This window comes from Pleurodeles waltl, chromosome 1_1 (genome assembly GCF_031143425.1).
Source record: "Pleurodeles waltl isolate 20211129_DDA chromosome 1_1, aPleWal1.hap1.20221129, whole genome shotgun sequence".
NCBI lineage: Eukaryota > Metazoa > Chordata > Amphibia > Caudata > Salamandridae > Pleurodeles > Pleurodeles waltl.
Genome location: NC_090436.1, coordinates 640,085,833 through 640,111,787, shown reverse-complemented (window position 1 = coordinate 640,111,787; position 25,955 = coordinate 640,085,833). Strand labels below are relative to the sequence as shown.

Sequence of the window (25,955 nt, the reverse complement as noted above, 5' to 3'; positions counted from 1 at the left end):
AAAAGTGCTCATGTTTTCATTTGTGATGGCCACCATTGTGCCTACCGGATTTAACAGTGTGCTAATAAACTTAAGTAATGTCAACATAAATTTTAGACTCTAGGTTAATTGCTAGTAGTGAAACACATTTTTTCTTTGATATTTAATGTGCGATTTATGAGTTTCAATAGACGTGCGCATAGAAATAAATTCTCTGTCATATTTAATGTGATGCCTTAACAAGTTTGCAATTCGTAAGGAATTTACTTATTCTGATGGTATACTATTAATACTGAATTTACAAGTTTGCATATTAATTGAGTTGTATTAACAAATATATTAACGCATTATATTTCTTGTGTTAGCATAACTAGGCCTGCAGACCTCCTACTTGCAGTCATGTGAAAGTGATGAATCATTCTTCTATTTCTAACATGAATATTTTCATTAGGTAGCTCTTATGAATAGTAAAATGTTCCTCTCCTTTAGGCCTGTGGACTAAACATGAAATACATTGTTTCTATTGTTTCTATTGACCTGCTTTCACATGGGTAGAGGACGAGTCCATTGTATAACCTGGGAAGAATTTGTATTGTTGCAACTGAAAGAAAATTGTAATTGACTGTTGGATTCACACTGATGAAGGAGATGACTTCAGACCAAACCTGAGAAAACCGCAATGTTGCAACTCTGATTTGTGTTTAGTCACCAATTGGATATTGCTCCTTTTGTGTGATGTGGGACCACTGAACTGTTGAATCTGAGGTATTTGTGTACTTTACTATAGGGATGAACTTCGTAAGTTTCAATTAGTTGTCCTTTTGTTGTCCTCGAGAACTGTTCTCTGTGCAGCTCATGTTCTGCACTTCCCCGAAGGTGCTTCTAATGGACTTTGCTGATGACCTACATACTTGGCTTACGAAGAATCATTGAATGCTGACCCTAGGAGAGGTATATTTCCCTGTTAATACTACTTCCCTTGACATACCCTTTTTCTACTAGAACCTAGCATGCTGACATCTACCTATTTTATTTTTCTAGTTAGTTTCTCTTAGCCCGAGATAGGCTGTTTTCCAAATTATTTTTGTCTCCTTTTGTCTTTTGTCCACGTTAGTCATTCCCACACATTCATGTCCTAATTTGGTTAGTGATAGGGATAACATATATCCAACCCTGATTCTTGATCTCTATTTAATTTGATTTGTTAAATGACAACACAGTCTGATTTGAGATATGTTTCTGTTTCCCAGATTATATCTTAAATGATAATTAGAATTACAATTTAGATTTCATGACAAATTTCTTTCATCACACAAAGATAAATCATGAGTCCTCAGTAGCTTAACGACTGGAAAACCATGTTGGTGCAAACTCTTTGGACATTAATTGAATGGATGACTTAGGCGTTTGTTACAACTAACAGATCTGAAAATTTGAGAAAGCCTTCTTTTCAAAATGCTACCAGTGAAAGTGGCCGATTCACAGGGGTTGGGCTTTTGATTACTCTCCTTGCCCAAAATGACCACTGATTAAGATAGTCTTCCTAGAGCTGGAACTCTCTCACCACGTGAAGTCAATGGTAAAAGAGCGAGAAAGAAAAGCGAAGTTTTCATCCTTGCATTCCTGGGTTTGATTAGGTTTCCTAAAAGCAATTTTATTTTCCTTTTGGCATGTTTTTCTCATATTTGTCTCTAAAGGATGGATTTTTTGACTGGTTGATTTCTATGTTGTTTGATTTGATCATTTAAGGAATCCAGAACTCCTTTAAGGTGCAGTACAATACACTCTATTTGTCTGTTTTCTCCCTTTATTATTATTATATAGTCTGCCACCTCTGACACCCTCGTCTGGCCTCAGCCTGGTTCTGCCTAGTCAGTGAAGCACTGTTTGAGGTCCAAGGCACAGTAACTGTGGTCCCCAAATCTAGATATACACATGCTACCCAGGTTGTATCAATAAGAACAAAAAAAACGTGATTAGGCAATGCTAGAATAAATGTCAGTCACTGGAAAGCCCTCCATGCAGTATTCCAGCCCAAAGTTTTGTATCCCACTGTACAACTTCAGAACCACCTCACTGTTGAGGACCAACAACTCCAAACTCCAAACTCAGTCTGGATTAGCTTTTCAGATTAAGATGGGATGTGGCCTCGCAGTTTGACCTTCAATGTTCTTAATGGAGAAGGACCAAGGCTGATGTGCATAAGGTGGTCCCATGCCTGCTGTAGTACAGTGAGTAAAAAATAAATGATGGACTGAAAATTAGCCCAGAGTAATTACTAAAGCAGGAAATAAAGTTGAGCATTCCAAGTGTCACTTTTTTGCTTTTATAAACGAGGCAACCCAAGTGTGACAAAAATGGTGGTTGTGACCAAGCTGTTCGAGCTGGACTGTTCTTACGGGAGAAGGACCAAGTCTCATTTGATAGGGATGATCCCTCTTTCGAGTTAAATAGTGGGCAAAAAAATGATGGAGTGGAATGCAGTCATGTGCAGGCACCAGGGGCTGGGATTAGCTCAAGCATTTTATACATCACATTTGTATTTTTCTCAGTAAGCCAATTTCAAGCTTTTCCCCCAAATATGCTAGAACTCAAGTTAGGTTTGTAAACTAACCTAATTCCTCAATGGGTGGTAAATGAGTTTGACTGGAGTTAGGCATTTTACACATGTTGAAATATTTGTTGGAAGATAGTTACATATGTCAATAATTTGCAGTAGATATTTTTGAATCTATGTTGTACTGTGTATGTTTCTTCATTGCATGTTTTTACACGAAACTAGAGAGTGAGGGGGGTCCAGTCACATGGAACAATACTATGGCTGGGTGATGTCACAGAAAATGGTTGAACCAATTGTGCTTACTGGTACGGCACTGCCCCCTACTCAAATGGAGTAGGGGCAAACAAAAAGAGATTAAGAAGCGACGAGGGACCTAATCAATCACAAGATGAAAGGAACGTCCGTTCACTCTCCTTTATATCTTTGCAAGTATTCAGTGCTATATGGAGATTTGGCCCTCAGAACCTAAAACAAGCAGAAAATGCAAGATTCAGATAAAGCATGCATAAGTAAAAAAAGGATTTGCAATGTTTGCAACATAATCTGGAACCAACATTACACATTAAGAACTCCATTGATGACTAACTGTAGTTTTATTGCTCATGTGCTGTCTAGACCAGTGGAGACTCTTAGGATAGTCACTAACTCAGTCTCAAAAGTATTTTGCCTAAACCACCATCTTCCTGAATCTACGCCCTTAAATGTAGCGCAACAAACCGTTTGGAACAGTAAAAAAATAATGGAACAGTATCACACATGGCCAAGTCCTTGGCAGTCCAAGTGTCAATGTCATGCTGAGGAATGCAGTTACAAAGTAGAACGAAGCTAAAAATACAAGGCTGATGTGGCTGGGATGATGGTGGGCCTTGAGAATCCATGAAGAAAGTAAATTCTGGGGAGAGCTGCGGTTAATGAATAATGCCTATCTTACAAGTCCCCCTTCATGGATCGAGGATCTTGAATAGAATTCCTAGGACTCTTGTCAACCAAATATTAGCGATCTTAGCCAAAGTCACTGGACAAAGAAGTCCTGTGACGCAAACTGACCAAACTGTTCTCTAACCATATAATTAGTCCTAACAAAATACGAGTATAGGGAGTGCTCTTCAGAATATATTGCAGTTCTGCACATCTGCACTGTAAGCATGTACCGGAAATTTCACTAGTGGCCTTTCTGCAAAGAGAATGAGCACTGATGCAACTGACTGCAAGTCCAACTGGCAAATAACAACACAATCATTTAGCAAACAACAGCAAACAACAGCAAACAATAAAATAAATGTTGAGTCTCACCTGAGTTTAACACAACTCAAAATAATTCTCAAATACAGTGATGGGCCTAAAAGAATGTCATGCAACTTTGAAAAAACACAAACAAATGTACTGGTTTAAATTTTAATTGGACACACCCTTTCAAACAAGTTGCGGAAGCTGATCACCTTCTGCAGAAAACAAGCTTATAGATCATCAGCGCAGAAAGTATGACACTCACTGATGCAATGCTTGAAGAAAAATGGGTTTCGCTCTAAATGTCTAGCCCTTTAGTTTCAGTGTTTCATAAGCAGTCAAAAGCTATCAATGGCAGGTCTGAACTGGACATGTCTATGGCTATTCAGTTTATCAGTCTAGACAAAAAAAACTACTTGTCCATTTCCTGAAGCAACCTGCTGCCTCCTAAAATAAATGAAATTCTAAAGTGTAAAGAAAGAGAAGCACTATCCATAGTGGGGTCCAGTATCAAAAAGAGAAGAAAAGGCCTTTGGTGAGATAGACACCTAAGCAAACATTGTTGATTGCTAGAAACATATTAGAATATCAAATTAAGAGTTACAAGAGAAAGTATTTCCAGTGCTGCAAGGGCATGGGGGAGCTGAAAAATAAGACTAGTATGAAAGTGGAACAAGGAGGAATATCATGGATTATGGGAAAGAAAGGTCAAATCTCAGTGGGAAATGGACGGTGAAAAGTACAATGTCACAAGGATGAAACCATATCTCTTAAAAGAAATACCTGGTAGCCCTGAAGGTCTTTGATAGGGCTTGCATGGCCATGCATCATGTTACACCCAGAAAGCAAGGGAAACAGCCTAGCGTCACCATAGACTGGACTCAGAATGAGTGGAATCAACAAGAAATGCTCTTGGACTAGCTTGCACATCCTTGTGCAGCAGGTGAAAGGAAAGAGAGATGACACTAATAGGTTCTACCAATTCCACCTCCATCACACTTCAGCATCATACTCAGTCAGGCTGCCTTACCGGACTGACTCAGAAGGCACACCTTGCAGGCTCTGGACTGACCAACCATGCCTGTGTGGCTTGCACTCTGCCAAGAAGCAGAAACTATTCACCTCAAGCTATGTCCCCTCAGGGGGATGTCCATGAAGGAGCCAGATCCAGTAGGAAAGAGGAATGCGCTGTAGGCCACAAAGCACACCCCTACTCTTGAGGAAAACTTCACACTTGGGCAAACCACTACACATACAGGAGCACCAACTATGACCGGAAACAACTCAATTACACCAAAAATATACTGTATGCTTTTAAAATTTAGCAGATTCCTACAGATCAATGTAATCCATGCAGAGTTAAAAGGAAGTGCACCACGTAACCTGGCATTATCCAGCCAGACCCTCTGACAAGACTCTGCCCAAGACAAATTCCACTGCACATTTAGAAAACTATTCAGAGTAGAGAATCCTCGGTGCACACCGGTTATCGGCTCTGTAATATCCACTCTCACCATTCCATTTTCTTGACGGAATGAAGAATAAGAGTATTCTTTCCATCAGCAATGGCCTCTTAAAACTACCATAAGAGGTTGCCACCTGGGCATCAATTGAGGGTTTGACCTTGGCTTTAAGGCCAGCTGCATATCTTTTATTTAAAGTAAACCTAAGATTTCATAAGATGTACAACACAACATAAAAGGTCTTACAGAACACAAACCATTTTGTCACAATCTGAAATCATTATAAAGATAGCAGACATTGCTTGTAGCCTATACATTGGCATTGACTGGAGGGTCACGTTAAGCCCCTTAAAGGTCAAGGTGAGGAATGAGGAAAAGATTTTGTCAGGCCAAGATTAACGATATCTAACAACTGATATTAAAGACAATTATTTGCTGTACAGGTGGCTATTGAAAAAACTTCTTGCTAGGTTAATGGGGCTGAATTTGTTGCGGTCATCCACGAAGCCTAACTGTAGAGTTCTGAGCTAGCTACAACTTCTGCACCACATAGGTAGTATGTCCCCCACAAGGAAAATCCTAACAGCCTAAATATGAATTAATAGCTGCACCTATAACCAATGCTTTATTGACTGAAGAAATACAGTTAAGTTTATAAAGCTATGAAGTATGAAAGATGCCCTTGAGCACACAAAAAGAAGTCTACCGTAATCAAAATATCAGTCCATCTTTTAGTTGAAAGACCACGCTCCCAGTTTTCAGTTGTCAAACGTTAAGCCTTTTCTCTGCCAATACGCTTCATCGAGGAGGTTTATCATCAACAACTTTGTCATGGCTAAAAATAAAACATAATCTCGGTTTGCACAAATTCATTTCCTAGTATTACATGATCCCTAATGTCCCTTACCTCCTGACAAAATTATTTAAAATAATATTAGTCAAGTTCATATAGACTAGAAATTGCAATACTATTCTTGTTAAGGTGGCCAATGTGGAAGCCTCCCAATACCAGTGAGAATAGTTTTTTCAATTCTAACACATTATAACCAAATATATAAAAGATAAGAGTGTATCAAAAAGCAGCAAAAAAACAAAAATTACACATTTTCCCTATTGTGGCACATGCAGAGTGCATCTCCATCAACAGGTGTGAAAATATAGTAAGAGTAAACCCAATGTTACCTGGGAACTAAACTGAACAGGTACATTAATGTTATAAATGACTTATATAAAGGTAATGGAAAAACTATATAAGCTGATGAAAGTGTTTATCCAGTTCCTCAGCCTCTTCAAATATACCAAAAAAAACATAAGTGCCAAGTATCCACTCACCTATTACAGACTATTACAGGCAATAATCCTTCAAATGCATGTAGTATCCCAAAATTCCGTAATCTGAAAGTAACAATACCAAATCTATAACTATGGTATTGTTACTTTTTTGGATTTTCTTATGTTTTATATATTTGGTCTTAAAGAGTTGGAATTTAAACACCTTTTCTGATTGTTATACAGATGTTTCCACATTGGGCGCCTTAACATAAATAGTATTGCAATTTTTCCTCTATTTGAACTTTACTATTATTATTATTATTTTAAATAATGTTGTCACCAGGTGAGGGAAATTAGTGGTAATATAATATTAAGAAATGAGTTTGTGTAAATAGAGATTCTGTTTGACTTTTTAGCCCTGACAAAGTCGTGCCCGATAGGCCTTTGAGACACAAAACATGTTGCCACAGAAAAAGGATTAAAGTGTGACAGCTGAAAACTGGAAACATTGCCTTTGAATAACAAGATGGACTCATATTTTGATTGTGGTGTACTTCTTTTTAAGTGCCCAAGGACATTTTTCATTGTTTAGGACTTTTTTGATTCACCGAGGTTGTTAGGTGGCCATCCTTCCCTTTTGGAGCACCATAGTAGTGATAAAAGTGAATTATATTTTTATTTGTCCTGACATTTATAAGTGTACGCCAGCAGTGATACCCAGCCACCGCTGTAAGCAAGAAAGTAATTCATACCACTCAACTAACCTTAAACAGTCCAAGGGTGAAATTCAGGTTCTTTAACTTCGTTCACGTGGGTCACGATTTTTTAAAAAGTATTGGGGTATTGTCAGACCCCTTGCAGGGAAATACATGAGCCACAACAATAGTGGCCATGGTCATGTGTATCTGGTGGCCTGGGGTCTGTCCTCCTATGACTCTGCAAATTGGTACAAGGACACTCTTTCCATACTAGATTCTGAGTGTAGCAAGGGTGAGCAGGCAAAAGCTTCTCAGGGACGTAGTGCTGGGGCAAGAGTTCACAACTCAACAGTTCACCCACAAACACAATAAGGTACAATCCAGCTCAGTTTTGACCTTTTTTAGTTAAAAACAAAGCACTTGAATATCACTGAAAAATAAAATGCCACACCGTTTAATTGAGAGTTGTAGTTCATCTATGATCCCAAGTAAAGTTCAACACTCACTCTTTTGGAGCTCTAATGTTTATGGTCACCTGTATTTCATAAGGGAATAAACGGTAATCAATTAGAGGTGCGGTTTTCTCTGGATTAATCCATTGACTAATGTGCAGATCAGGACAATAGACAGCACAATGTTGCTTCTGATTTGAATGACTTAATGCAGTTCACAAACAGAAGCACCTAAGGGAAAACAGGAGACATAAACCACTGGTCACTCTTGGCTTTGCTCTTACTGGCAGTCAGCTTGTTTGGTGTGATCCTCACTTTGGAAACATACTGAGCTTCTCCTCTTAGACATTTTCTCCTCCTGCAAGCCAAGGCACTTTACTGTCCCCCAACAACATCCAGGATTTAAGGTGCTAACCCTCATCCTTGCTACCAAAATGTTTACACTTCAGGTGACGATCCATCACCTCTGGGAGACTGACTGTCCAGCAGACATCAGCTCTGGTCACACAGCTGTTCTTCTGCACTATGTAGAGTACTTCCTTCCTTGGTCAAGAAGAACTTAGAAAAGGAACCAAGTGGGTTTTTTGGGCCCCACTTTTATATTCATTCTCCAGAAGGGGGAGCAGGATCCCACTGTCTATGATTTCAGAACCAGTTTGCTTACACATGTCCCGACAACGGAAACTGCTGTCCTACCGCTCACCCTTATGACCTACCAAATGTTAGTGTCCATCAAGGATAGAATGGAATAAAACATATAGTGGGCACTTTAACCAAGAAGAACATCTTGACACTAAAAATCGAAGCAGAAACATGCCATTCAATAAACTGATAAAGCAAGGTCACATTTCCAACTCTGGATGTCTTAAACACTGGTACCAAAAACAGTAACTGGGAGTTAGAGCGGAGGTGTATGGCTGATATACAGTGCAGAAACTGAGTGGCTAAGGAACATTTTTTCCAGTCCATAAAAGATCTTACACACTGAACACATTGCATTAAAGACCACCCTTTCTTGACAGGGAGCCAATGTAAAGCAAATCTAGTTTGGAAAACAGTACCACATTTTCTCAGCCCACACACCATTCTGAATGATCTGTAGTGATTTTTAGAGAGGACTGAAGCAAGCCCAGATAAAGTAGATCACAGTAGTGAAGTATAGATAATACAACAGACAAAACTACCTGGGCATGCAGTGATTTAGGTTTTAGTTTGAAAGAAGCAGGCTGAGGATTCTGCTTTGATCTCATGTTTCAAAGAGAGTTGTGCATCAAAAAAGGAACCAAGCAATGCAACTTTCTCAGAGGGTGAGGGTGGCAGACCCAAGGAACTGGGCCAGTTGAATTTATCCCATCTGACTTTATGGTTTCCATCCAACAACAGTTCCATATTGTCATCTTTAAGCTGACATAGGCTGTCTGACCTACATGATTGTAGTGGTGTAAGACAGAATACAAAGGACCAAATGTATAAAAATCTAGAATTGTGATTCTTACTGAAACACAATTAGGAAATCACATTTCCACATGTAAGAAAACTTACATCTTTCAAATAGCAATTCCTCGTGGGTCACAAATCGATCCGAGGTAGTTTGCAATATGGAACCCATTAGGAATGGCAGGCATCACGGGGATCGTAGCCTGCTGGGGTCAACATACCACCGTGTGTGACTGCTTCTTAATCAAGCAAATTTTTTGTTTTGTTTTTTTAAATGCAGCCCGTTTTCCTTAAAGAAAAACGGAACTTGTTTAAAACAAAAAGAAAATGACATTCTGAAGTTTCATTTTTTAAGAGTAGGTAGTGGTCTGTGGGACCACTGTCTGATCTTAAAAATATATTTTTTTCCATTCTCAAAGGGGAAAGGGCTCCTTTGGGACCCCGTCCCATTTACGAATGGGTTACTACCTCCTTCAAGAAGTTAGTCAACTATTTATGTTTTGCGACCAAAATTCAGTAACAAAATATCAATACATCCCACTCAGATTCGGTATTTGGAATGAGTGCCCAAAATATGCCCCTTTCAAATACTGAATTGCAAACACAAATTGCGATTCTGTAACATGTCATTGAATCGCAATTTGTGCTTTGAAGACATATATACCCACTTTTGCAGTCAGAAATGGCCCAGTTTAATGAGCTCCTTCAAATAAGTCGGGCCCATCCTGACACATTCTCATTCTGGATGAAGGACTCTATGATGAGCCTTTCACAGGTATCCTGTCAGTGAGAGTCATTTTAAAGCCATATGTCAGTATCCTAGCACTGGAGGGTGCTGGGCAGGAGGACTTGGCATGGGCCGGGCCCCCACTGTGGCCCCCTGCACCTGTTCTCCACCACTCTTTTCAAGGCTGACCGAGAACCAGGTCGTAATCAGCAGGGCGGAGATGCATGCAGCGCTGCCCTGGCCCAATTCCGACCTCTGCCGCCGTCAGTCCATCAGGATCCCCGATCCCGGCAGAGATGGCAGTACCCTGGCAGTGTGACTGCCAGGGTCATGTGACCGCCAGGTTCATTATGTGACGGTCGAACTGCCACTGCAGCGGCGGTTCTGACCGCCAGAGCGAGACTGGCGGTCTCAAGACTGCCAGCCTCGTAATCAGTCCCTATGTGTTCTGCCACTCAGGAAGACTTTGAACCATTGCAGGACTAGTTTTTTACAGGTTTCTCAATGCAGCGTGCGTTCAGTGAAAAGGTTTTTAAACCTGTATAAATTAAAACTGCATTGATCACCTTCTGTGCGTACGTCTCAAACTATTAACGCATTCTACTTTCTTCCAAGCATACATTAGTCTACATCCTAAGAGAAAATGATGTATGCTTTTAAGGGATTATTTTACAGGAAACTGTGAATAGCTGCAAATATTTGTATTAATAAAGATCCACGTATGGTGGAGGGAGGGTACGGAACACAATTTAGCTTCCAAAAGCTTTTTTTCAGATAGACACGGAATACAGGAATATGTGGTAAATGTTTACCTCGACTCTTCAAATAGTATGTTTGACTTTTCGAAATCTTTCCCTACAGATATGTTTTTAAGTCTTTTGGTGTATACGTGTGCCTAATATGTTTTGGAAGTCCCGGTAGCGTTTCTTTAATTTACCTTTCTTTAAGATTAGACTTTTTCAGTAGTCGTGGTCACAACTCATCTAGCTTGCAAAATGTGTGTTGGACATACCCTCTTTCTTGGCATGGTTACCCCATTTTCTGCCTGTTGTCAGTGTGTTTGATTGTGTTCACTGGGATCCTGCTAACCAGGACCCCAGTGATTATGCTGTCTCCCTTATAACTTGGTAACTTGTACCATTTTCACCCCACATTTGGCCTTCTGATTCCCCCATGTAAGTCCTTAGTATATGGTACCCAGGGCATTGGGGTACCAGGGGATCCCCATGGGCTGCAGCATGTATTATGCAACCCATGGGGAGCCCATGGAAAGTGTTCTGCAGGCCTGTCATTTCAGTCTTCGTGAAAGGGTGCATGCACCCGTTTTCACCAAAGGTCACTGCACCAGGTCACTATATGTCACTCCTCTAGCACGCCCTCTTAGCCCAGAGGGCAGGATGCAAGTATCTGTGTGTGAGGGCACCCTTTCATTAGCAGAGGTGCCCCCAAGTACTCCAGTGCCATTTTCATGTACTTTGTGAGTGCGGGGATGCCATTTTATGTGTGTACTGGACATAGGTCACTACCTATGCCCAGCTACATAATGGTAACTCCGAACCTAGGCATGTTTGGTATCAAACATGTCAGAATCATACCCCAAAGCTGTTGCCAATATTGGAAGTATGATTCCATGCCTTCTGGGGGCCCCTCAGAGGACCCCCCCCCCAGCATTGCTCCTACCAGCCTTCTAGGGTTTTCCAGGAAGCCCAAGCTGCTACCACCCCTCAGACAGGTTTCTGCCCTCCTGCTGCTTGAACAGCTCACGCCCAGGAAGGCAGAACAAAGGATTTCCTTTGGGAGACGGGGTAACACCCTCTCACTTTGGAAATAGGTGTTACATGGCTTGGGAGGAATAGCCTACCCAAGCCACTGGTATGCTTGGAAGGGCACATTTGGTGCTCCCCGTGCACACTGGTTCAGGGACCTCCAGTCCCTGCTCTGGCACGAACCTGGACAATGGAAAGAGGATTGACCACTCCCCTGTCCATCACCACCCCAGGGGTGGTGCCCAGAGCTCCTCCAGAGGGTCCATGGGTTCTACCACGCTGAATCCAAGGTTGGCAGGGACCTCTGGGAGCATCTGAGTGGCCAGGACAGGCAGGTGACGTCAGAGCCCCCTCCTGATAGGTGGTCACCCGGCTAGGTGGCCAATCCCCCTTTTAGGGCTAATTAGGGGCTTGCTCTTGGGTGGGTCCTCAGAATCGGCTTGCAAGGTTCCAGCAGGACTCATCTGCAACCTCTACTTCGACTTCTAGCCACTGGAACCGCAACTGGACCCTTCAGGAACCGACAATCGGCATCCACGACGAAGACTCTGCTTGCAACATTGTTTCCATGGCTCCTTCCAGCTTCTGTAACATTTCCCCAGATGTGCATCCTCTGAGGGTGGCAAGTCTTCAGTCTGCACAAGAAGGAAGAAGGAATCTTCCTTGGAGCGAAGGAGTTACTCCCCTGCATCCACAAGCACCTACTGCAAGGCCGAACGGCTGCGTGGATCTCCTCTCATCCTGAGCTGCGTGGATCCTGCATCACGGGTGGTGGTCTGGAGTAGTCCTCTTGGCCCTCTCTGCCAGCTGTCCAACTTAGGTGGAGGTAAGCCCTTGCCTTCCCACGCAGGACAGTAACCCTGTGCACTGCGTCTCTTGCAGCTGCCAAGGCTTGTTTGCATCTCCTCCAAGGCATCTTCAGGCTACGTGCAGCTCCAGTCCCCAGCACGCCTTCCTGCGACCCACAGCCCTCCGTGTGGTTGTGCTGCGGCATGAGACCTTTCTCCAGTTGTGCTGCGTGGGCTCTTCTGCGACTACTGTGTCGCCCATCCTGTGGGTGCAGCCTCTGCTCCTGTGGGTTCTCTGTGTTGCTGTGGGTCCTGTCTGACTTTCCCACCTGGGCTGAGTCCTCCTGGGCCCTGCTGGTCCTCGGCAGCTCCACTTTCCACCAACAGAATCATTTGCCTTTGCCAAGGCTTGTTGGTGGAATTCCTGCACCAACACCCGACTGCAATTCTTCTTCCAGCGTGGGACGTCATCTGCATCCCTCAGGAACTCTTCACCCTCTCCAGGGCTGCAGTGCTGACCTTCTTCACATCACTGTCGACCAACTCCTGCATCCAAAACTGGGTGGGTAGTAGCTCCTGCTCCTCCTGGACTCTTCTGTGACTTCTGGACTTGATCCCCTTCTTCCACATGCCTTCCTCTTCAGGAATCCACCACTGGTTTCTTGCAGTCTTGCCTGGGTTTTGCATTTTCTTCATTTTCTTCCTTTTGGGTGGTTTGGGGAAAATGTTGTAATTTACTTCTTTCCTCCTGGTCGCTAGGAGGCAGTGTGGTACTTACCTTTGGAGTTCCCTGGTACCCCCAGCTCTCCTCTACACATTCCACTTACCTAGGTGGGGGTCCTGTGGTCGCATTCCATTTTTTTAGTATATGGTTTGGGCTCCCCCTAACTGCATTTGCACGGTTTTCTATCACTTTCTATGCTTATTTCTGGTAACTAGTGTATATATTTAGTGTGTTACTTACTTCCTATCGGATGGTTGCCTCTCTAGTACTTTTTGGTATTGTGTCACTGAAATAAAGTACCTTTATTTATGTAACACTGAGCGTTTTCTTTCATATGTGTGAGTTTTGTGTGACTGCAGTGGTACCGAATGAGCTTTGCATGTCTCCCAGATAAGCCTTGGCTGCTCATCCACAGCTACCTCTAGAGAGTCTGGCTTCTAGGCACTGCCTATGCTACACTAATAGGTGATACCTGGACCTGGCATAAGGGGTACCTTAGGTACCCATAACACACCAGGCCAGCTTCCTACAATGTGGTTGCTTCAAAACGTTTCTCCTGTAGCTTTTATTTGCTTAATTCGTATAAATCTCAATTTTTACTCAATACGGGATGTAGTTGCGGTTTTAACACTCATCTATGTTATCATTTTGGTCGTTGACCTCCCTGCAACTTTCTGCTGAAGCATGTAAAGTATTTCCAGAATGTTTTATATCCGGTTTGTTGTTCTTTTGCATAAATGTGACCCTAAAAATAATAATTATTTATAACTGCGGCTTCATGTATGTAAGAAACACAGCATGTTTACAGAAATATAGAGAACAAAAGTGTTTTTCAGTATAAAGTCTCCATTTATTTTGGTTTAATTGTTTAAGTTTATTTTACTGGTGGTATTACACATTCCTGCAACAGTGCGAAAGAAAATGTTTTTACAGGTTGTATCTACTATCAGGACATTGTTTTCTGTTGCATTGTGTGATGCTTTCTTGTTTTGGGGGAATTGGAAGTCAAAGTTTGTTTGTGTTCCTTTGCTCATGCATATTTTGACAGTATTTCTTTACAAATACATTTTCAAAGTATTGTTTTGCTCTTCGCTGTTTTCAACTCTATTGTCTTCAAAGATATGTGATTGTTAACTTTAAGCTACAGTTTACAGCCTCTTCAGTGATTTCCCAGGTGAAGGAGAAACTAGTAGTGTTCAATGTTCAAACTAATTCAGCTCTACTGTATCTACGTAGGCAATGCAACACAAGTTCTGACTAAATATGTACCTACTGGAGGCCTGGGTGTTCGGCTAACATACAACCGTCCCTTATTAAACACTATGTTAATTGTGGCATTGGAAAGGACGTAGTGCAGAGGCTCACGTCATAGTATGTAGAGTGCGCATTGATGGCTTAAGCCCCACCCGCTAACTTCTGGTGACTGAGATGGTCATGGCTGCCACTGAACTGTGCATTTGTGAGAGTCGGAGCCCAATAATCTACTGAAGCCCAATAATTATGCGCTCCAATCATTAACTGATTTCCAGAACTGAAATAAGTTTTAGGAGATTTAGTACAGAATTATTAATGTAAGCAATACAGAAATATGCGTAGGTAACCACGAAGGGTCAGATACCGAATACAAAATCAGAAAAAGTAAGAATCCCCGTTTCAGCAGTTCAGTTAAATCTCTCCAGATCCCAAGTGTCGGACTCAAAAAGAGTACTAACAGCATTCTAAGGGAGAAGAAGAAAGTCTCAAATAAATCGGACAGTTGTCCCCAAACCCTCAAAACTAGGGTTTTTTAGACACAATTTAAGCATACACAATTAGCAAACTGCAGATTCAGCATGGCATGATCATGGTGAGGTCGAATTAGCAAATCAAAAGCAACTTCGCAATAATTAAAACTCCTAGCACTAACCCGTTTCTTAAGGTAAAAAGAAACATTTTGTTTGCCCCCTCAGCAATTGTACTACGGAGGTCTACAATACAATATGAAACATTCCTCAAACAGAAGGTCATAGAATTATGTCCTACAGGCCAACATCAGAACTTCCAGCAGAAATCCTTAAAAACGATACAGAGTGAACAGTGAAAAGCTCAGTGCACAACACACGCTTTTCTTAAGACAATCAACAATTACGCCGGCATTCTCGGCCCTGCAGAAACTGCAAGGAGAGAAGATTTGCAGCAGGTCTCTGACTGGGAGGGGAAAGTGAACAGAAGCAAGATGAGCAGAACACCACAAACATCATCCGTTCTTATAAAATGGTGTCTTGCACGAAAATGTGGCATAACTATACTATATGATTAATCACACTTCTAAATAACTTTATCAAGTTGTTTCTAATGCATTTTCATGAATTCATCGGTTCCGGCCATATGCATCATTAATTCTCACAAATAATTTGTCACCTAAAACCTGCACATAAAAAACTTGAACACGTCGTCACAGGCCACTGAGTTTGAAGCCCAATGAGCAGCTTCAATGATTCTCTATGCACATTCTATGTAATTTCTACACAGCAGTGTGGTTACAATAGCTGACTGGGTGTACATCTGTTGCTTAACTCCAGACAAAACAACAGATGTTTTTCATTATCTTAGAAAATATGAGTGTTTCTGGGAAATGACCTGCATGCTGCATTACAGTGCTCTCGTTCTTAGCATACATCACAGAGGCTATCACACTTAACCTGCCTCATATGCCTTATACAGGGGTCTAGAGTACTTTGGGGCTCCAGCTGTGTGGAAACACCTCAACTTGTGGCAGCTTCAGGTTGTCAATACTGGCAACGACATTGTTTCTTCTAGATCTGAGCACTAGGCCTGCAATATCTGAGGTACCTACAGCAAGTCTGGAAGTCTTGCACACTTTCAAATGGGCTTAGTGGGACTGACAAGCCACTTTTCCCCAAAGTGGTTTTGCTGGTTACTTTACTCCTATGTTGCAGAAGATAATTTTGGAAGAATGTCCCACTTCTCCAAGCCTTTCCTGGGCCCTGGATGATAATTTACTCTTCTAAGTTATAGCAGTTTTTTAAGTACCATCACTGGGGTTTCGGGTGAGAAGGAGCTTTGTTGTACTGTTCCAGTTTGCCTAGGAAGGAACTCTCAGAGTTCTCCATGTTTCCACTGTACTTTTAATTATAAAAAATATTTGTAGAGTCAGTACAGAAAAGCACATCTTCACGGTTCTCTGGGCACACAGTTTGACAAACTGTGGAGTGCACGCTCCGCTGACAGCTTGGCCTCTGTTGGATCTTACCCTCTGAGTTGCTAAAAGGCAGACACACGTTTACATACATACATGTGCATACAGGAAGAGGCGGAGCCTGTGTGCAAGACTACAGAAGGTACCACAGCACATTATGACACTCAGCATGGAATTAAGGAGAATTGTGCTGCTATGCACAATCTTCCACTGACACGAAATGTGTAGGTGTACTGGCATAAACACTCATGAACACCAGTTTCGGCTAAGGGGACCAGAGAGCCCTAGGATACACCTCAGTTTGATAAGCCAGTGTGGTCAATCCAATGTCTTTGCGTCTCGACAGAACATATTAGCCAGTGTTTAATTTTTAGACTATTCCAGAAAAGGTATAAAAAATGCTAACTAACAAGTACTATTGTGATAAGCCGGGGGCTTTAGCACAGCACTTATAGATTCATTTTCTCACAGATAATTTAAAATATAGTGATTTTGAATAACACCACAATACATTAACATTCCTGATGGTCATTGTTCTTCAAGTTACATTTAATTCAAAATTGCAAGTCAACTGCAAATACGTTGTAACTTTGTTTCATTAAGCAAACTGTGCAGTGCAAGTATCCACAGGGTATTGAGAAAGAAGATATGACTGAACAATGCTTAGAGGCATATTTGGAAAAGCACAACCTATAGAGAAATCAAATGTATTCTTGTGGAAATCATAAACCATACTAGGCTGTTGGCAAAAATGCCGGAAGCTAAGGAAATACAACTAGGGGGCGGAGGGAGGAGGTTAGAGGGGGCAAAGCGGTGTGTTGGGAGGAGGCCGGCATCTATGTGGATGGCACTGACAGGAACAGCAGGAGTGCTAAGTAAAGGCAGCTGGAGGGGAGCAATCGTCTAGCAATTACATCCCTACAATTGACACATGAGCCTCCACAGCATCCATGATTGCTCTCTGGAGGAAGTCACAGCTAAGGACGGGAAGGGAGGCACTACTTGCCACAGGCTGTGGAGGCACAACTGAAGTGTACCACAGGCTTAAGCAGACCCCCCCCAGCTTATAGTGATTTCTCGAATCACAAATTTTGCACAAAATCAGCACAACCGTACAATGCTCACGATTTCTACTATCTCTCTTTTGCATAGATTTTCACTCCTGCATTCCTTTTGGCTGTCGAGCTGCACATTATGACATGCGTGCTGCCACTGTTAGACAGTGCAGACAGGAGAGCGGTCTTATTTTCCATCTGTGCTCCCGTAAATGAGTGAAAGTATTAATTTATTTATTTAAAACAGATTTAAAATGTTTAGAAAAAGTTTTCTTCTCTTTGATCTGACTTACTTGCCATGAAAGCACCTTTAAACGTTATTGTAACACTGTAGCAGTGCTTAATTCGTGCTTGTTATTTCAGATGTTTTGAGGGCCGGGGCTTATGTTTCTGCGTCAAGTATTTACCGCAAGCAAAAGACACATATGGGAAAGACGGAGGAAGAGAAAAACGAAAAAGTGTCACAATGGGAGAAAGCTGCAAGAGAGAGCTGAAGGGGCAGGGAGTGGCTGTAAAAGGATTGAAGAGGCCCGAGATGGCTTCAGGATTACGCTGCCTTAGTATTCCGTGTTCACACATTTAATTGCAGCAGCCTCGTATTTGAGCGGATGGCTTTGGGCACAGGCACATTTTTATTGACAAATTAAGCACTGTGCTATACTGATACCTTCCATCAAAACAAATACGACCACAACAGGAAGAGACAGCAGCTGACGATGACAATAGAGAAGCAGATATGAGTCTCTGCTTTAACCCAACATTCTGAGATTCTGGCTAAATAATTGTTTCTCTTAGTTCATAATTCGCAATATATAAACTGCAAAAGATAAAACATGTTTTAACTTTTCTTTCGTGATATTATGGTAGCTGACCCAAAATCGTAACTTTTACAAAATGTTGGTGTTTAAAACATTTTCCAGACACTAGACAGGCGGGATAATGTTTACTGTGCACGTGGTAGGCTGAGTTTACATGTTAATTGTATAAGACATTGGTTGCAATTATAGAAGGGTCTTTCTGCAGAAAAACTATTTTAGCACCCTAGACATGGGCAGCAACTGAGAAACATAGATTAGCAGTATCCACTGTGCCCGGAGCTTTAAATGGAAAGATAGAAGTGCAGGTACTCATTGTTTAGAGTACCTGTTTGCTCCTGAGAAGTGGCGGTACTCATCCATTGTAATGTATTGCAGCAGTGCTGGGAAGTGCAGGTACTCTCCCCCTCAAATTAAAGAAGTGCAGGTACTCAGTACCGGATAGTACCTGCCCATTTAAAGTAGTGACTGTGCCTACTATCCTTCAGAGGTCAATAAACCTGCTACCTTTGGGCAATAACTAGAAGTTCCTACCAGTGCCTAGAAACAGCATAAACTGCAATGTGAACAAGGTGGTCCAGAAATAATTGTTACTAAAGGTTCTTTGCACAGTGTTAAATCACCTATATGAAGTGCGTTTTCATTGCTTGCCCCGTTATGCGGCGAGTTCCTTTATAGGCAGCTCGACCCTCAAAGGCTCTCACGGGCCGAGAGCTTTGGATGAACCTGAGTTTGTATTCGAGTAGCTCTAGGGCTCTGGTTCCTGTACCAGGACTGGTTTAGCTCTGCGTTCCAGATATCTCTGTATCATGGCGGGATGTGCTGAGCAGAAAAACACCCATCTAGTTTGTGTTCATTATCTACGCACCATAGTCTGTGCACAGATAGTGAACATTAAATACAACAGGTATTTAGATTTTGTCATTGGCCCGTTCACAAAAAACACACAAATACGCATAACACAGAACACACAGTAAAGCTATTTTGGCTGCTTACTGCTTTTAAACGCACTTGTAAAGCAGCCAAGGGGAGGGCATTACGAAAGGACTATTTTTGGTAACGTTGTTAGAAGGATTAAAACACAAGGTACCCATTGTTATGGCAGTGAAAGGGAGAAGGTTTCTGAAGATGAAATACATCTTTCACTTATCATCAATGGTGGCAGAGTAAGAAATACGTCTACGCGATAGAATAAAAAAAGCTTTTGCACAGGTAGAATTTACTTTGATGAAAGACATTGATGCTGTGTTGTTAACAGAAAATTCTCATTTGTTTATAGGTAACAATAATAAGCTTGCTATTATTTAACTGTCAGCCATAAAAAATAGTCATTTTACCAAATCAAGTGCTGCAAAAACGCAGCAAAAAATGCAGTTGTGTGTCGCTATTTCAGTTTTTGTGCTATAAAATTTGTTAATCTATGCTGCAAAATCCTGGGAGAGGGGCTCTGCTTAAAACGTTTCAGAAATATAGCTGACAACTAATAGGAAAACACAATTCGGCAGCAGGTGGTAAAGGACTGGAGTTTTAAGGTTGTAAGATATGGATCAGAGGATTTAGCTCTCCAGAAGGCTGGTCATACACAATACACAACAAACTCTATCAGCAATCCTACTGAGAAAATCTGGGAAAAGCCTGGTACTTTCTTGGAGTGAATTGTAGACATGACCAAAAAGGACCAGAGAGACACAACTTGCATGGAGGAATGGGTTGGTGACCAAGTAATGCACAGGGTCCCTAACTCAATGAGGAGAGAGATTTAGGGAAAAGTACCAAAGGTAAGAAATATCTCTCTCTCCTGAATCTTTAGAACATCAGCTCAATCCAAATAGACGGAGACTGGAATATAGCTTATTTCTTCTTTTATCACAATCAAACTTTATTTTCAATATGTATATATATCCAAAATCATATACCTTATAATTTCATCGTTCATCATTAAACCCCCCTATATTTCTTGTCAAAACACATTAAAAAAGGACAGACAAGACCATAGACCATAGACCATTCACAACCACACATATCACATACATTACATTAAATTTAAAATATTAATCCATAAATATCTACAACTCGTAACTCCATGCATTCAAACTAATCTCCAAATACTTATAAATGATTCAATGATTCCATATAGGGATAAGCGTCATATATACAAGTGATGATGATGATCTTTCAGGAGTTCACTGACTTTGCTCAATCCAGTGCATCTTGAAAGTATAATCCATTTCAATATCCATCATTCAGTTCAAACATTTACCATCCAACTGGCTTTTGGAATATAGTTCATTCCCATGTATATCTTCCAATTCAATCATGAGCCATCAAACTAGCCGACGCGCGTTTCGGTGGACTTGTGCGTAGGGTATGTACCTGCGACATTTTAGTCACAAAAAGTATGAAATATATGAAATATCTATGATAAGGCATACTCAGTGTCAGGGGTATGAACTAGGTACAGCAATTTCGATTGTGAGAGCTGAGATTGTCATAAATAATTTTGTAATTATACTTATACACTAATGTGTGAAATAATTGATCTATAAATTTATGTTTATGAAAATTGTGATCTACTTAATGGCTGCCATCGAGTAAAAGGTCTACATATGTTTTCTAATGCTAAGTTAACACTGTGATGAATATATAGGGGGTCATTCCGACCCTCGCGGTCAAAGACCGCCAGTGCCGCGGATGACGGAAGCACCGCCAACAGGCTGGCGGTGCTTCCTAGCCCATTCTGACCGCAGCGGTAAAGCTGCGGTCAGAAATCCGGGGCCGGCGGTTTCCCGCCGGTTTACCCCCAGCTGGGCGAATCCGCCAGGGCAGCGCTGCCTTGGGGATTCTGACCCCCTTCCCGCCAGCCTGTTTCTGGCGGTTTTCACCGCCAGGAAGAGGCTGGCGGGAACGGGTGTCCTGGGGCCCCCTAACAGGGCCCCAGCATGCTTTTCACTGTCTGCCTAGCAGACAGTGAAAAGCGCGACGGGTGCAGAGACTTTATCTTTTATAATCTGTTACTTTGATATTTTATGATTTGCCAGTTAGTCTACTGCCATTGTGGTGTTTATTTTTTTCTGAGTTTATTATGGCTGTTCAATAATGAACTAATGCTTTGATAGTTTAGTATACCTATAGTCCAAACTCTAAACCATTCCTCTACTTCGTTCCTGATGCTGACGCTGTTGTCCTCCTGATGAAGTAGAAGTTGTTGCTGATTACCTTAAGATTGGGTAAATGTATGATCTGTGTATTGTTATTTGTCTTTTGTTTTCCAGGTACAAGCTGTTTTAATACTACTGCTTATGTTTGATAGCGCCATAGCTAGATGTTTTCTAAATTCGTGTTACTAAATCTTTTACATGAAGTTCAACATGTTAATGCTAATTAGTGGTTAATGAGGTGCTACTCTCATACTCGTAAATGATCATTGACTTATTTCATTTGTTGATTCAATGTATTCAATTTCTCTTGCTTAGATTCTAATATGGTTTTGTGTATTCTCTATTGAGTTATTGATACTTATAACTTTGATTAAGCTTAGGTTCATTCACCAACTAAATCAGCCTTTGTTGTCTATATGTGTCAACTGAACTTGAGAATAGTATTTGTGACTTTAGCATTGTAATATAGGGAAATAAACATTTTAATTTCTTAATAAACTGCTGTGGTTATTGATGGTCGCATTGATCATGATGCATAGTGTATTGTTTGGCATTTTTGAATTTGTTTTCTATGACTTTTCTCTATGACGTTTTCTTTAAAGCAGATTTGGTTCATCGACCTAGAGTATGAAATCCGCTATCTAGTCTGCTATGACTAAAATATAGCAGAGATTTCTACTTTAACACAATCACGCAAAATAATTCCTTCAAGAGTTAGTTACTCATCTCCTGAGGGACTATTGGGTTAACTAACATGTTTACAGTGTTCTATTCCGTCTGCACAGAGCCGGATGGGCTGCAGGTTAAGAGGGTGTCTTCAGGGATGGATGGGCTGTCATGTGCCAGGTTTCACTATTTTTAAAACAGTGCTTTGATATATATATACATATAATCATATATCAAAGCAATGTTTTTAAAATATATTAACTTGTATATTATCCTGCTTTGCATGTGGATTGTGTGTAGGTCGGGGGAGCTGATCACCGACGAGATATATAGATATATATATATATATATATATATAGAGGGGGGCAAAACTAGTGACTGCAAAAAGGTCTAACTAGCCTTGAGCTCCACGCTAACAAGTAGCCTGCTGTGAATGTGAACTGTGTGGTGGGGGAGCTGCTACCCCCGCCTACACACAATCCACATTCCACATACACTGCAGGATACTTGTTAGTGTGGAGCTCAGGGTTAGTCTGAACTTTTAGCAGCGACTAGTTTTGTCTCCCAGTCCATCACTGCCATTCCAGTTAATATGTGTTCAGCCTAATCTACATGCAGGGATATTGTAATCTATTTCAAATATTTAATGGTGTCCTTAAACTAAGAAATGACTTAAACAGTAAAGAGCAACTATAGAATTTCAGCTGTTAGATACGACTGCAAAGTACATTTTAATAGATTACCTTTTTGGGAGCTAAATTCCTTAGTCTAAACTTCTCAACAGTTTCCTGTCCTGTGCTGGTCCACGCGCTGGCAAACGCCTCGGCCTTTTCTTGCTCGAGTTGAATGTTCTCGAGCTGCTGTTTGAGCACAGTTGGTTTCACATTGTGATAAACTGCCTGTTTGAAAGGGCGTCAAAAAACACTGGGTTACATATTCGGGACTCACTGTGCCTTGTGTAATAAAAGAGCAAGTTATTTAGTCAGCACTTAAACGTCGAGTTTAGTTGTTAAGCACTTCACAAACAGAATTGCATACATTTGCAATACAACACTTTTCATGGTACCCACTCCATGGAATCACACGTTTGCTTCTACTGCCCTCCAGTGGGTAATATGTGTAAAGCCAAACCATGGTTGCACGGACCTCCAGTCTAACGTTGCAGGGTGCGAGACCACACCACGCAGAGTCCTGCGCAGAATACTGCCAAATCCATAGGCGCTGGAAGTAGGGCTGCAGCACCCCTAAAATGTCCACAATGAAGTTCTGAAGGTGAATGTGCAAAATAAATCCTGCTAGGTTGTGTTGCTATTCTTGCTACATTTGCTGTGTGTTCAAAGACATAGGAGAGTCAGGCTGTATCTTTGTCGCCGTGTAATAAAAGTACACTGCAAAGCTTTCTTGTGCTTTAAATCTTCATTTATTAAAGTGCATGAGTAGAGCCCTCCAAGGCACATCCACCAGCACTGGGATCCGATCTTCAACCGTCATTTGTTTGGAGATCAGAGTCCAGAACTTAAACACCGCACAATATGCCTCACGCGACAGCAAGAAATGTGCTACATCTTCCCTCCATAAGCAAACAAACAAAAATAAAAACTCCCACAAACACATATATATAAGTAATAATTATAGTTCGACAAAATTACTATCTATACAAGAACGTACTATTCACCTTTAAGTGCAAAAGTAGATACGTTTACCTAAAACAAATGTTAAGTATTAACAGTCCATAAGATTGGAAGCTTTCCTGAAAACACAAAGTTGGGTAACAATCAAGATCACGAAGATACTCCGGTCTTTTGGAAACTCTGCCATGTTCAGTGACCACTGGGCCAGCCTTAGCACTATCCTGCACAACAGAACTGTCACCAACAAAAGTGTACTTGTATCATCTGATGTATTCGGCACCACATGGATTTCTTTGCCCTGACCCGGGAGTTCATCTGTGGTTTGCTGCTGACTTGCTACCAATTCTGTCCCCCTCTCGTGATCCATACTTTTATCAGTGAAGGTGTGTCATTGTTATCATTTACATTTCTTTCCATAAACACGCGTTGAAATTCACTCAAAAGTGAAAAATGTATTTTGAACTGCCAGCGTCTATTAGATAATATCACTTCTTGTTTCTCATGTTCTTTAACATTACCCAAGAGTCAATGACTATATCGACTTCTTTAACATAGTGCGACTTGTCATGATGACTTTATCATCCTCTCTTGAGCGTGCTTCAAATTATGTTTCAATTTCTATTAATTAAATCTCTTACCACACTCCTGATCCCAAAAATGCTCTCTACCAACCACGGTGGAACCAAATTTGAAAGTGTACTCCTGCCTTTTTGCAATTCAAAAGGTGACACCCCCGTTACTGTATGCGGGGTATTATGATACATCCATATATTATGCCTTAAGAACTCCACCACATCCATTCCACATGTCAGGGCAGTTTGATTACCCTCCTTCAGTATCCTATGTGCTCTTTCCACTGCACCATTGGCTTGTGCACTAAACAATCCACAGTATAATGCTTCACACCTCATTTTGTTTAAAAAACCTTTCCATTTTGTCTGACACCAGTTGCACATCATTATTGGAAGCTATCTCAGCAGGCGAACCTCCAATAACAAAAATGTTAGCCAAATATTAATAGCTGTACCCGTGCTCAATTCCTCAACAATATTCTATTTGGAGAAATAATCTATTGCCACGATCATGTACCTCAACTCGTGCTTTACTGCAATAATAGGCCCTACAAAATCCAGTGCCAGCTTTTCCCAAGTTTTTTTGGGAATGGTACCGGTAACAATGGAGTGTCTTTCACTAACCAATACTTATTAGATAAGATACACTCTTTACACGTCTCCATCATAGTGTCTACGTCTTTATCTATAGCTGGCCACCAAATAGTCTGTCTCAGAATCCTTTTAGTAGATGAAGAACCACAATGACTAGCATGAGCCAATAACATAACTCTAGGCCTTAAACCTACTTGGGGAGATTTGTCTCCTCTTAAGAAAACTTCATCCTCTATTGATAGCTCATCTGCCACATGTGCAAAATTCAACATATCACCTTTATGTTGCTTGATATGTTACCAACTATTTTGTACAAACTCCACTACTTAAGGCATTGTTGCATCTTGACTACGAGCTGATAACCACTCCTTTTCTTCGATGACACCTTGGCAATGATTAACTATATCAATTGCGGCATAAACACACTCATCTTCACCATAGTCACCCTGCTCTGTACTCCTCTCAAGTGTCAAAAGATACATGCAGTCAGCCCTACAACTGAGTCTCCCTGGTAAATACTGTAATTCAAAATTGTACTCCCGTAACCTAGCCAGAATTTTCAATAATCGTGAAATAGGCCATGCCCTACCCCTGTCACCCACATAGGTAAGTTAAAGGCATGTGATTGGTGCAGAGCACAAACGGCGTTCCCTACTTGTCAATGACCCAGGCACCTCTCTTTCAAAAGGGCTATATATTTCTTCTGTATCTTTCAAAGTTCTCGAAGCAAATGCAACAGTGTGTTCTATTCCATTGGCCTTTTGACACAGTACGGCTCCAAGTCTTACTGTGCTGTTATCCACAGTAACTACACACTTCAATACACAAAAGAAAATATTTAGAGCAAAACTTCAATAAAATTTGTTGTAGATCCTGGAATACTTGCTCCTCTTTACCACTCCACGCAAATGTTTAATTCCTTCTCAGCATCTTTTTAAGCAGTTCCATTAAAGTGGCGTATCCCTGAACAAATCTGGAATAAGAGTCACTAAGACCCACAAACAGTCTTAGCTCGTCCTTATCTTTAGGATTAGGGGCTTCCTTGAGGGCTTCCAAAAGGTCAGTCTTGGGCTCAGTACCTTTGGAAGAAATTCTGTAGCATAAATGATCAACAACTTCAGTTAAAAACTTGCACTTATCCAATTAAACTATCATGCTACGTTCTTTAAGGA

General features: G+C 41.2%; 1 protein-coding gene across 2 annotated transcripts in view; it reads right to left on the bottom strand.

Annotated features, from left to right (window-relative positions):
• Positions 1 to 25,955, bottom strand: part of COMMD10 (COMM domain containing 10) — a 769,929-nt gene that overhangs the window by 640,979 nt on the left and 102,995 nt on the right. For both annotated transcript variants that reach the window (XM_069226680.1, XM_069226671.1), the window contains exon 4: positions 22,730 to 22,885. In XM_069226680.1, the coding sequence (XP_069082781.1) occupies positions 22,730 to 22,885 (156 nt within the window). The remainder of the gene's footprint in view (positions 1 to 22,729; positions 22,886 to 25,955) is intronic.